Raw genomic sequence first — 12,718 nt, 5'->3', positions numbered from 1 at the left:
TCATCGGGAACTGCTGGCACCCAGGGAACCCCCAGGCCCAGCCTCCAGCCTGGTAGCTGTGCCCACAGCACCACACATACAGGCGAGCGGTATCATTATATTCTGTAGTTTTATTCTGATCCGTACCGTTTTATTCTGATTCGTACCATTTTATTCTGGAGTCTTACAGAAGTGGAGAGGGAAAGGGGGGCAGACCTTCACCAGGAAAGGGGGGGGGGGTTGTCAAGATCCAGACATTAAATTACCAGGAATTAAATTAGCAAGAAAAACAAACTGTCTTGTCTCAGGAGAAAGTGCCCAAGTGCTGCATGTGGCCAGGGCGAGAAGCAACACTCAGCTGGAGCGGGATGAGCTCCCCCAGGCATGGGACACCGGCCGGAGCCCCAGCATGGCTGCGCAGAGAAGCGCACCTGCGTCACACACACGGACATGCACATGCACCGGCCCTAGGACATGGCCGCCCTTTGGTCCTTGGTTCAAGTCCTCGCCGCCCCTCGGTGGCAGCCAGGTCCCTGTGGGTGCTGGGGGAGTGGGGCTGCCTGGCTGGCTCCGAGCAGTGGGGGGTGGGAGCAGGTCCACGGCTCCTCGGGACAGCAGCACCCAGCGGCCGTGACCACCCCAGCCCATGTCCGCCCACGGAGCTGACGCGCACGGCCCTGGCCAAGGGAAAAGCAGGGATGGGCGCCGTGGCATGGGAGGCAGCCCGGCACAAGCGGCCCCACCATGCAGGGGAGTGTAGTGTGTGGCCGGGAGCACCAGCCAGGTCAGGGGGAGTGCAAGAGCAGCTGCCTGGGAACACCAGGGATCAGCCGGGAGAGACAGGGCAAGCCCAGAGCTGGAGGGGGAGACAGCAGGAGCCCTGGCCACCTGCCACAGTGGGGCTGGGACCCCCCACCACCCCTCTCAGGGACTGGGAGGGGACTGGGAGTGCCAATGCTACCCCTCTGCAGCTTTGTCTTCATTTCAAAATAAACTTTTTTTTGCGAGGGGGCAGTGGTGTGCCTGGCCTGGCCCTGCAGAGCCTGGCTCAGGGCAGCAGGGGAGGCCAGCGGGGGAAGCAGCAGGGACACGTGGAGCCCACGCACCCTCTTGCCCCATGGGGAGGCAGTGGGAAGCTGCAGTGAATCCCATCCCATCCTGCAAAGGTGCCTAGTGGGATCTGAGCGTCCCACCCTGGGGAGGGGGGACCTGTGGCCTTGTGGGGGGGCTGCAGAGGGTGCCCACCATCTCGCCAAGGGGTCTGCGCTGGGGAGGGAGCACGGGGCCAGGTAGGACAGGACTCTGCCCCAGGGGGAGGCGCAGGCCAGGGGAGCCCCGTCCTCTCCAGGCTCCTCTCCCCAGGCAGGAGCAGCGACCCACTCAGAGCCCCTGCCCACACCCCACCAGGCTCCTGCCCTGTCGGTGCCCCCGGCTGCAGGCGCAGCAGGGCCGAGGCCGCGTCCCCCGCTCACCACTCGTGCACGCGGTCTGGCCCTGCACCAGCAGTCAGAGGTCCGAGTTCAGGTCCATGGCTTCCCCGGCCAGAGCACAAGGTGGGGCAGGCTGGGGGGCTCACTGCTCCTCCAGCCAGGAGGGCTTCTCAGCACCAGGGGTCTTCAGCTTGATGTTGAACTGCTTGAGGGTCTGCTCCAACTGCTGCTGGTTCCCAGCAAAGTAGGCAGAGATGGCGTTGTGAAAGAGCAGAAGCTGCTTGTGCATCACCTTGATCTGGGGAGAGCAGGAGTCAGTGTGCATCCTCCCAGACCCACTGCCCAGCACCCAGGGACGGTGGGAAGGGGCCAGGGCGTGACCTGCCCAGCACAAGGGGGGACGGGACGGGACCAGAGCTGCTGCCGCCAGCCAGAAAGCAGCTGCCTGCAGCGGGCAAAAGGCAGGCGGACGGACGGGCGCTCACCTGCCCTTCCCCTCGCGGCTCCCAGCCGCTGCACGGGCACTGCCCATCTGCAGGTGCACCTCGGGCATGGGGCGGTGAGGCCGCGCAGCCCACAGACAGGGCCAAGGGACACGCGTGCGCAGCACAGTCCCATCTGGCACCCTGCGGCCCTCCCCACCTTGTTCTCCTCCAAGAACTTGAGCTTGATGGCCACATCAGCACGCAGCTTTTCATACTTGTCCTTGTGGCTCTGAAACTGGCTCTGGGCTGCGTCCAGCCGGCACAGGGTGCTGGCGTCCCGGGGACCCATGCTCAGCTCCTCCAGGTCCGTGCGGTAGGCGTCATACTCCAGCCTGCACAGGGGCAGCAACAGTCAGAGCTGCACGGTGGCCCCTCCAGCCACCTGCAGCAACCCAGCCCTGGCCCGTGCTGCTGTCCTACCTGGCTGTCTCATACTGCTTGACCGTCATGAGCGTGTCCTCCATGGTCTTGTTCACCAGCGTGTTGATGCTGGAGACAAAGAAGTTGACAGCTCCCAGTAGTGTTTCTCCATTCTTGCAGAGCAGTTTCTGTGTCTCCGCATTGTAACCAAACTCCTCCTGGGGCAGAGAGGAGGACGAGTCATGGTCTGCAGCAACACAGCTTGCTGTGCCCCTGCCCTCCTCCCACGTGCCCAGAACCCGCTTGGCCCTGGCTGTACCAAGGAAGGGCTGCCACAAAGTCCTGCACAAAGTCCTTCCCAGCCCCGCAGCATTCACCAAGCGCAGCTGCCCTCAGCCACCTCCTGCTTTCCCCACCCCCTGCTTTCCCCACATGCCTGGGGGTGCTGCCCAGCAGAGCGCTGCCCAGGCTGTGCTGCAGGAGCACTGCCGAGGCCGTGCTGCAGACCCCGAGCCTACTCTGGGTCTCTCAGTTTCCTTCCCAGACACAGCAGACCGCAGCACCAGCCAAGACAAGGCAAGCACCACCACCCCAGCAGGCATACCTGCAGCTCAGGAGACTTCTGGCTGAGGTCCGCAAAGGCATCCCCCAGGGCATGCTGTGTCTGCACCAGGCTGTAGAAGTGGTTGGTGAGAGCCCGTGCAAGCTGCAGCACGCACTCGTACTTGCGCTTTGTCTCCCGGAGCAGCTCAATCTGCGTCTCCAGCTCCAAGTCCACCGTGCGGGAGCCCCGGCCAAACCTCTCCGAGATGAGCTGCTTGGTGCACTGCAGGAAGAGGGAGGGGGTGTCAGGGCCCCATCCCTCCATCCCTGTAGGTCAGCTGCACAGAGAGGCCTGGCCTAGCCCACCCCCTGCCACGTGGCCGGGTCCCCTGCTCACCTTGTACGTGTTGATGCCCCACTTCTTGACAATGTCAAACTTCTCCACAGCGATACCACGGACGACCTCCTCCCCTCCGACTGGCGGGCTGGGATGGGGCTGGTGCAGCCCAGAGCCTGGAACAGACAGCACACTGGTGGGGCTCAGCACAGGATGCAGCTGCAGGCTGGGCTGCCCGCTCCCAGTCACGGCTGGCACCAAGGCTGTTCCCAGGGGCAGCACCGTGCTCCCTGCGGGGCTGCACCAGGGCCTGACAAAGTACAAGCAAAGGGAACTCAGGTATGAGCAGCACCTGGCTCTGCACAGCCCACAGCAGGTGCCTCACCCCACACAGGGCAGGGCAGGCGATGGCTTTCCCCTGCCAGCCGAGCACCGTTACTGGCTCTGACAGAGCCCTCGGTATCACACGCCTTCTAATCTGCCCGCAGGCATCTCAAGCATGCAGCAGAGAACCTGGTGCTCAACGTCCTTCCAGACAGGTCCCAGCACAGGCTACAGTGCTGGCAGCAGTGGCTGCTGCTCAGATGGGAAGTGCTGCCCCCCCCCACACATCCACTTGCAGCGCTGCTGGTGGGGCCAGCCCTGGCACTCCTCACGCCCCCAGGCACAGCGCAGGTGGAGGTGAGACCAGGAAACCGCAGCAGGGGCAGGCGCACGGTGTCACCACCCAGCCACCAGGCTTCAGCAGCATCGCCTGTGCCCCCTGCACCAGCACCACGGCCGGGCATGGCTGCTGGGGGGGGCACGTGCTGGGGACGCTCCCCACCACAGCAGGGGAAGGAGTGAGCTCTGAGGAACCCCGGAGCACACCAGATGCCCCAAGCGGGAAGACCCCAAAGGCCACGTGGCGCCACAGTGGGGCTGGGGTAGCCACAGTACCTGCTGAAGCACCAGCCTGGCTGGCCATCCTGCTGGCGGCAGATGCACTGGGGGAGACGGATGGTCCTCGGGGTGAGTGAGGTTGGACAAGACAGCCTGGAAATGGAGGGGCTGGCAGGAGGTGAGCGGGGAGGGAAGAGGCGGGATGGCGCGAAGGACACGAGAGCAGGAACAGCCAGAACAGAGGACGAGTGTGCAGGGAGGACGGCAGCAGGGGAGCAGATGAAAGTGTGATGTGAAATCAGAACACACAGCTGGCTGCCGGACAGACAGCACCGCACCAGAGGTGCCCAGGCTCCTCTCCCGCTCCCTCCCTGCCCCTTGGCACATCACTGTGCCACTGAGCTGAGAGCTGGGACAGGCCAGGGCTGACAGACACGGGGATGGAAACCACTGCACACGTTCTCCCTGCTGCAGCGGGCTGTCAGCAAAATCCCACGTCCCCTCCATCTGTGCCAATTCACCTGTTCAGCCTGGCACAGCGCAGAGGAGCCCGTAGTCAAGCCATCTGTTTGCTGATGAAGGGATGCATCGGCCAAGAGCCGGGACACAGAGACTCATGCAAAATGGGGACAGGGTGAGAGTGGTTGCTGGGACCAGCCAGCACGTGCCCTGGCTGCAGGCACGCGGCACCAGCAGCGACCCGGCCGCCCACAGGCACTGCTCCTGGTATGGAAAGGTGCTCGCAGACAGGCTCTGCCATCGAAGCACCCACGACCCCCAGGCTGGTATCAGCCACAAGGGGAACAAGCGCAGAGCCCGGGGCTCAGTCACCCTGCCCTGTTCTCCCCACACACACCTGCAGGGCACCCCTTGTCCCCTGGGCACAGCCACCACAAGCCCACACCAGCACAGCGCAATTCCAGGACCTGGGACGAGCTGTGTCACCAGGCTCTTCCCCACCACCAGCAGAACTCCCGAGAGCTAAGCCCATGTGCCACAAGCTGCAGCGCTGCGCCAGGAGAACCTGCCCTGGGGGGCAGAGCCCCCAGCGGGAGCCCCGTACCTGTGGGAGAGCTGGGCACCAGCGGCCTGGGCCCATGGCACCACCGTGGCTGCCCAGCACAAGGGGCTAAGGCTTGGAGCTGGGGCACAGGCTGCTGCTACAGCCTGCCCTGGAGGGAGAGGCTGCAGGCACGTTGTGCCAGTGGGGGACACGACCCCAGCAAGGGGCCCCACAAAACAGCAGCTGGGCTGCCCCCGAGGAACGGGCTGCCCTCTGCAGGGCCACGCCACCTCCCAGGGCAGCTGCGGCTTAGAGCAGCTTCTGCCTGTGTCCCCGGGCCCCCTGTGAGGCACAGCTGCCCCCGCTGGGCGCCGCGCCCCGGGGCAGGACCGGCCTCGACGCCTGCCCCCAGCAGCAGGCAGGACGGGCAGGCAGCGCGCTCTGCTCTGCGCCCCCACCGGAGCCCTCCCCTCCCCTCCGACGCCTGCCATGCAGCCCACCCCTCATCCAGCCCCGTCCCCGCCTGCCCGCACCGGGCCCAGCCTCCGCCTACCTTTGATGGTGCTGGTGGGGATGATGCCTTCGGCGGTGCCCCCGTAGCCGCCAGACACGATGCTGGTTTCGTTGAGGTTGGGCCCCGACACCATCACCTGCTGCAGGTCCTGGGGGAGCAGAGCGGGGTGAGGCGCGGGGACAGGGACGGGGCCCCCCGCGGGGACCTGGGGCCACGCAGCCCTCGGCTGCCCCGCGCCCGGCGCCCCCCAGGCCCAGACCTGCTCCAAGCCGTCGTCCTCGGGCAGGCTGCCGGTGTCCCCGTTGCTGCTGATGGGGATCTCCATGGTGGCCGCCTTGCTCATGATCCCCTCCGACATCCTCAGGGCCTGCGGGGGGGACACGGAGGCCGCGCTGGGGGCCGAAGGCAGGGGCAGGGCCGGGGGCGGCCCCGCCGGGCTCCGTGCCCCGGGAGGGGCTGAGCAGCGGCCGCTGGCCCCGGGCCCGGCGCAGCCCCGGGCGCCACGTCGCAAGGCCGCGGCCGGGCCCGCCGCGGGTGGCGCCGCCCGTTAGCGGGGGCCGTGCGCGCGGCCCGGGGGGGCTCCGAGCGGCGGCTCCGGGCCCCGCGGCAGGCGGAGCGACCGCGGCCCCGCACCGGGAGCGCGGCACGGCCGGGAGGGGGGGGTGGGGGGGGGAGGGGGAGGCCCCGCGCTGCTCCCGCACCCCGCGGCCCGGGCACGGCCTCGGGGCTGGGGGGGGTGGGGGCGGCCCCGTGTCCCCGCCCGGGGGCGGCAGCGACCAACGGGACCCCGCCCGCAGCTCCCGGGGCGGCCCCCCCGGCCCGGTCCCTACCCCCCCGTCCCGGTCCGGCCCGATCCCGGTCCCGGCCCCCCCGCCCCGCCCGGCCCCGCCCACCTGCGCCGCCCCGGCCCCGCCGGGCCCCCCCCGCCGCCGCCGCCCCGGCCCCGCTGCGCCTCGGCCCGGCCGCGCCGGAACCGCGGTGACGCCAGGCCCCGCGTGCGGGACGCCGGGACCGGGGCCGGACGTGGCGTCAGGGGGCGGCCCGGGGCGGGCGCGGCCCCTCCGGAAGCGCGGCCGGGCGGGAGGGCGGCATGGAGCCGGCGGCGGAGCAGCAGCAGCTCCGCAGCGTGAGGGGCGGGGAGCGGGGCGGGGGGCGGCGGGAGGGGAGGGGAGGGGAGGGGGCGGCGGGGGGGCACCGGGCCGGGGCCGGGCGGGGGGTGCCGGGCGCGGGGCCGGGTTCGGGTCCCGGGGAGCCGCCGTGCAGCGCCGTGTCCCCCGCAGCTGCGGGACTTCCTGCTGCTCTACAACCGCATGACCGAGCTCTGCTTCCGCCGCTGCGTCTCCGACCTCAACCACCGGCTGCTGACGCGGCGCGAGGTGAGCGGGGCCCGGGGTCCGGGGGCCGGGGCCGGGGGCCGGGGCCGGGGGTCCGCGCCGCCCCGCGCTGAGTCCCGTGCCCGCAGGAGCTGTGCCTGGAGCGCTGCGCAGGGAAGCTGGTGCGCTGCAACCACCGCCTGATGACCGCCTACGTGGCCCTGATGCCGAGCATCGCGCAGCGCCGCGCCGCCGACTACGAGGCCAGCGCGGCCCGGGCGCAGGAGGCACCGGCGGCGCCCGCTGCCCCCGACGCCGCTCCCGGTGCCTCTCCCGGTGCCTCTCCCGACACCTCTCCTGACGCCGCTCCCGGTGCCTCTCCTCCCGCACCGGCGGCTGCGGCCGGCAGCGGAGCCTCGCCCGGGCCTGCGGGTGCCAGCACGTAGCGGAGCCGTGCGCCCGGCTGCGGCTTCCAGCGGCAGCAGAGGGCCGGGTGGCTGCGGGGCAGCCCCGGGCCCTGTGCTCGCGGTGTGAGACGTGGTTCCTGGGCCTCCACACGGTGTTGGTACCACGGGTGTGGAGCAGCAGAGCTGCTCTGCGCTGAGGCCAGGCCTCGCAGATCCACATGCATTTACATTGACAGCCAGGTCTGCCTGTCCCCAGGGGCATCAGGGCGGGGGCAGCCCCCTGGCCCTGAAGGTAACGAGAAAGGGATCTGCGGCAGCTGCCATTCTGGCTGGGAAGAGCTCCCAGCTGAACTGTCCATTGCCTTAGCAACTCCTGCACTGGGCTCTCATGCTCCAGAATGGGGGTTCCCATATTTCCAGGAGGCTGTTTCCTGGTACAATTAAACACTCTCTTCATAATTGTCTCAGTGCTAATATGTCATGAGGGAACACAGGTATTGCTCCACGAACACCCCTTGCGCGCTGCATTCTGCTGGGCCAAGGGTGCTTTCCCTGGGGCAGGGATTCACACTGCTCCTTCTGGTCACCCTTCTTTTGTCCACTTTGTGGCTGCTGGCATTAGAACAGGCCGCAGAACGTGGTGGTGCTGGGACAAGCCCTTTTTCTGGGGGTGGTGGGGTGCCTGCTGCAGCATGGCTGGGCCCAGTCTTACAGCCAAGCAGGGCAGTGTTAGAGGTGGCTTAGCCTGGAGAGAGTGGGACCTGCTCCAGCGCCCTGTGTGCCGCTGTAAGGCTGCTGCCAACTGGAGTTGGCCTCATCCAGGTTACAAGGCTGAAGGTGCACAGACACACAGACGGTTTGTAACAGACGCCTGGGATCACCACGTAAGGCAGCACTGGCGCGAGCAGTGCAGGCTTCCTGCTCCTGCCTCAGTGATGGGGTTGGCACAGCGCATGCAGGGCTCTGGGGCTGTCTGGATGTGCCCTGCAGCTGCTGTCCCTGGACTCAGGATGTGTTCGAGGGGCAGTGTGGCCGCGGGCTGTGGGGCCACACTGCCCTGTGGGGCCAGGCACATCCTTGCTGCAGGAGGTGTCTGCAGAGGCTGCAGAGCCTGCCTGGCCAGCCATCCTGGGGACTTTGCACTAGATGTTATCCTGGGGACACAGACAGGGCCAGGACTTGCAGAATCACAGAATGTTGAAGGTTGTAGGAACCTCTGGACGTTGTTTGGTCCAATCCTTCTTCTCAAGCAGGGACACCCAGAACTCCTGTCAAACCCATCTTCCCAGGTTACAGAATGCTGGTGCAGGTGTTTCTGTGATGACACCTCTGGAGCATGGTTGCTGCCTGCATCTGGGGAAATGTCCCACGATGCCTGCAGGAGGACTGGGAGGCAGCAGCTTATCGCACCCTGTTGCTGCACCATGGGGTGCAGCAGGGGCTTCATGCACTGCCAGCTGCTTTGCTCAGCTCCGGTTTATTGCTCCTCGCACACCTTGCTAGAAAGCAGGATTTGTGGCACGGTGTTTCTGCAGTTAACTGGTTCTAGGAATAAACACGGAATTTGAAGCCCGCCTTCTGTGTGGGGATGAAATGCCTTTGAAGGGTGTGTGCGCCACGTGTGTGGGCTGGGGGCACATCACCAGCAGGACATCTGCTGGTGCAGGACGTTGGTGCGAGAAGCCCTGCAGTGAGGCGGTGCCGCTGGGGTGGGCTGCTTGGCCGGGGCGAGAGCACCAGGCTGCGCTCTGCGGGCTCGGACTGCAGCTGCACAGATTGTCCCATTCAGGAAGCCCTGGAGAAACAACGGAAAGAAGAATGCAAAGTTTGTGAAGATTAATGACATTTTCCAGAGCATCTGTTCCGTGTTCTGGAAGGCCTGGTGGAGCCGAGTGTGGGTGGGTGGCAGCTGGTCAGAGCCGCGAGCCTCATGCTCCTCATCTCCTCTGGGACACACTCTGCTCCTGGCCCGGGAGCTCCAGCCGTACCCGTGGACTGGTTTCAGGGGTGCAGGGGGCAGAATGCAGCACGGCTCCTGTCCCCCTGCAGTCCTTGGGGGATGCAGCTGCAACAGGGGTGCCCCTCACTGCCGCGGGCAGGCATCGTGTCCCTGCCCAGCACCAGGCCCCATTCCCGGGCCTGGCAGCACGTCACCCAGCCCCAGCGTAGCCCCGGCTGCCCCCATGGGACCCGAGCACCCCAGTGCAGACGAGGCTGCCCCCAGGGGACAGGGCTCAGGGTGCCTGCAGCTGGAGGCTGCACTGGTCTGCCAAAAGCTGTGTCAGTAGCTCCTGGCACGTCCCAGGAGGCGATGTCTACACAGGCCGTCTTTCTCTCCTCTCATCACAATGGTCCTGTCCTAGGAGCTCTCAGGTGCCTCCTGGACTCGGTGGCCTCGTGGCCTCACCAGCAGCAGTAGTTGCAGGCTCTGGAGCTGCTTTCTGGAGTTGCCAGTTGGTGCATCTTCTTGGTTGCTTTCTGTTCCAGACACCTCCCTTCTGTGAGGCTGTCAGTTTGCAGGTTTGTGAAGGCTGCATTTCCTTTGTTTTCCGTCTCATTTTTCTGAAGTCTGTCCGGAGGCTGCAGGTGGTGTGTCACACTGAGGATGTGTGACCGCTCTAGCGTGGTCACCATTACTTAGTGTCTGGCTGACTGCAAAATGGTAATTATACATTTTCATGTAATTATAGAATGGTTTGGGTTGGAAGGCACCTTAAAGATCACCTAATTCCACCGCCCACCACAGGCAGGGACACCTCCCACTAGAACACGTTGCTCAAAGCCCCATCCAACCTGGCCTTGGGCACTGCCAGAGATGGAGCATCCACAGCTCCTCTGGGCAGCCTGTGGCAATCCCCTAAGATTTTTTCCACCTTGTGAAAAGGTATGAGTTTAATATATTACCTAGCACATACGTAATTTGTCAAGGAAGGCATTGAGCGTTTGTGCCTGGGTGCTCAGGCTGTGCCTTGGCTCTCACCTGCTCCTAGCTGCCGGGGAAGGTCCATGCTGCTGCTCTCCGTGCAGACACAGTGCCCTGCCTGCCTGCTCAGCACCTCTGGCACTTTGGCTTCTCCCACAAAGCTTCTTCCAAACACCCCTTTCATTGTCTTAAACCAGAGCCTTCCTCTGCAGCCACGCAGGACATTCCACCGCAGGACATTCCACCGCCGCCTTCCTCTCCACAGCCCAAGGCGCAATCCAACCTTTGGAATGTTTTTGTCATTTTACAAGAGATTGCCTGTGTTCACAGGCCTAACTGTGCAAGAGCATACCCGAAGTGGTCAGGAATGCAAGTCCAGGCTGCGATATGCCGGGCTGCGTCCTGATAAACAGCTCAGCTGAAAAGGGCTTGGGAGTAACCATGGGAGCAGCAGCTCCTGAGCCAAAGAGCAGCACATCCACTAGCGCCCGCAGGACGAGTGCCCCATGCATGACACCTCTGGTGGATGGTGCTCAGGGACTGGAGGGCAGTACAGAGATGACTGGAGGTCTGATGAAACCCTGTTTGGGAACCAAGGGCAGACATACCAAGCATAGACTTGAGCATACTCAGTAGGTTTGGGCCAGGGAGTTTGCTCCAGGCAGTGTCTGGACAAACATTAACTAGCTCAAAGGATGGAGATTTCCCCTTACTCATCTCCCTGCTGTAACAGGTGACCACGCTTATGGTGAAAAAGCTTTTCTTTGGGTCTACCTTTACTATGGAAAAAACTTTTCTTTGTGTCTAGCACCAATTTTCCATGTTCCAATTAATGTCCGTGGCTTCTCATCCTGCCACCAGGCATTCTTCATCACTGTCTGACCAAATTACAGCAGGATTGTGTTTGTCCCCACATGGCTCCTCCAGCCTGCACTGTGCAAAATGTCCTGGCTGCTGCTGCACCGGAGGCCCCAGCCAGGACACAGATGGTGGATGGATGCCAAGGGGCTGTGAGGGGTGGTGGGGGCCTGCAGTCTGTGGGGGTGGGCAGGTTGGTGCCCCTGGGGCATGTGGCAAAGCCAGGGTTGTTGTATCTGTGCCTCAGGCAGCCGTGCCACAGCAGCATAGCAAGCACAATGCTCTGTCCTGCGGATACATCTCGTCTGTGTCTGTGGAGGCTTGTGCCATCCCGTGGTGCCTCAGCATCTCCCGGTGCAGGCAATGGAAGCCTGAGCTGAGTGCTGGGTGCTGCTGGGGACGCAGCAGCACGGTGCTGAAGGGGGCAGCTGGGCACCGCTGTGCCCCTGGCCCCTTGCAGCGCTTGCGGGGGTCCTGGCCCCAGGAGCACCAGGAGCTGGTGGGCCAAGGCTGGTCCCAGTGTCTGTCCCTGAGGGCTGCTGCTGCCTGTGAGACTGTCGTGCTGACCACCACCCTCTGACCCATTGGCTAGACAATTTTCCACCTATGTTCCTTTTATCAAGCCCTTATTGCACCCATCTGGCTGCCGGATGCCACAAGGATGGGAAAAAGCATTGCTAAAATGAAAGTAAATGACATCTATCACACTCCCTCCCACTCTGAATGCTGTCGTCTCCCTGAACAAACTGTTCAGGGAGATAAACAGCTTCACCGAGCACCTCTTGAACCAGACCCAGTGTCTTTGTATTCAGTAGGCTGAGCTAGATTTGTTTATTTTATTTATTTATTTATTTGTTTTCATTAATTCATAGGTTTGATTTTTGAATCAGAGCAAATTTTCAGCATGGCACCTGCAGCAAAGTTTTTCAGGCTGTAGCTGGACTTTGCATGAAAGCCATTGTTTGTTCTCAGCTTGCCCATGACGAGCTCCACTTGAAGCCTTTTAACTCCTGTGTGGAAAGAGCAAATATTTGACTCCTCTCCACCCTCTCTCTTGTTCCTTCCTGGGTTTAGAGACCTCTTTGATCTTTACTGTGTTGATTAAATGAGTCACCTGCATTTGCAAGTTGTTCCTCAGATTCTTATTGTGTTGTTAATGTGTGGCCTGACATCTTCTGGTACTTTCCATTTTCCTTACGGGGATTCAACTTCAGTGTCTTGAAAGATGCCTCCTTGCCCAGAGCTGCTCCTCGGCTTTCAGCTGTTTCTTCTGTGTCTTCTCAGGTCTCTGCCTGGGGCCTCACTGGTACTGTCTGGAGGGATTTAACTCTTAGCTTGCCCTGTGAGCATTTGTTTAAGACTAGATTCCTCATTTGTGCATTGTTCCCTTTCTTGAACCACATCCCAAGATAGATGTTTGACATATGCATTCACATGGGGGCCACTGGCTTTGCCAGGAGTTACTCCAATGTTGGCAAAGTGAGCACCTTGGATTGGAAACAACAAGTGGATGTTATTAAGCATGTTTGGCTTAATCAGATTGCTCAAAATGCACTGCAGTCTATACAGACAGATATGTTGTCTGGGCCATGTTTCTGAATTATCATTAGCTAACCATCACTCTGTAAACCGCAGCACATAGATTGAGGATACGTAAAAATTATGGTATCTCTGGCAGCTCATT

General features: G+C 63.1%; 2 protein-coding genes across 4 annotated transcripts; one reads left to right on the top strand and one right to left on the bottom strand.

Moving 5' to 3' along the window:
- Positions 1–90: 90 nt before the first annotated feature.
- On the bottom strand, positions 91–6,555 carry ARFIP2 (ARF interacting protein 2). Of its 3 annotated transcripts, XM_082760468.1 has the most exons (9): positions 6,427–6,555; positions 5,793–5,900; positions 5,573–5,681; positions 4,074–4,184; positions 3,195–3,310; positions 2,859–3,080; positions 2,315–2,472; positions 2,052–2,226; positions 91–1,707 (listed from the first exon to the last, which is right to left on the bottom strand). In XM_082760468.1, exons 2-9 carry the CDS (start codon positions 5,889–5,891, stop codon positions 1,552–1,554), a joined length of 1,146 nt encoding a protein of 381 aa, XP_082616594.1. In that variant the 5' UTR covers positions 5,892–5,900; positions 6,427–6,555; the 3' UTR covers positions 91–1,551. The 3 variants fall into 3 exon arrangements, with proteins under 3 accessions (XP_082616594.1, XP_082616595.1, XP_082616596.1); XM_082760470.1 differs by lacking the exon at positions 6,427–6,555 and having other exon boundaries at positions 1,565–1,707; positions 2,110–2,226; positions 5,793–6,366; XM_082760469.1 differs by lacking the exons at positions 4,074–4,184; positions 6,427–6,555 and having other exon boundaries at positions 5,793–6,362.
- Positions 6,479–8,822, top strand: TIMM10B (translocase of inner mitochondrial membrane 10B). The gene is made up of 3 exons (XM_082760497.1): positions 6,479–6,659; positions 6,814–6,909; positions 6,996–8,822. The coding sequence occupies exons 1-3, from the start codon at positions 6,624–6,626 to the stop codon at positions 7,290–7,292; spliced, it is 429 nt and encodes a 142-aa protein (XP_082616623.1). The 5' UTR covers positions 6,479–6,623; the 3' UTR covers positions 7,293–8,822.
- The last annotated feature ends 3,896 nt before the right edge of the window (positions 8,823–12,718 follow it).

This window comes from Aythya marila (genome assembly GCF_965140915.1).
Source record: "Aythya marila genome assembly, chromosome: 1".
Lineage (NCBI taxonomy): Eukaryota > Metazoa > Chordata > Aves > Anseriformes > Anatidae > Aythya > Aythya marila.
The sequence above is the reverse complement of the archived record's forward strand: the minus strand, read 5'-3'. Positions and strand labels throughout refer to the sequence as shown.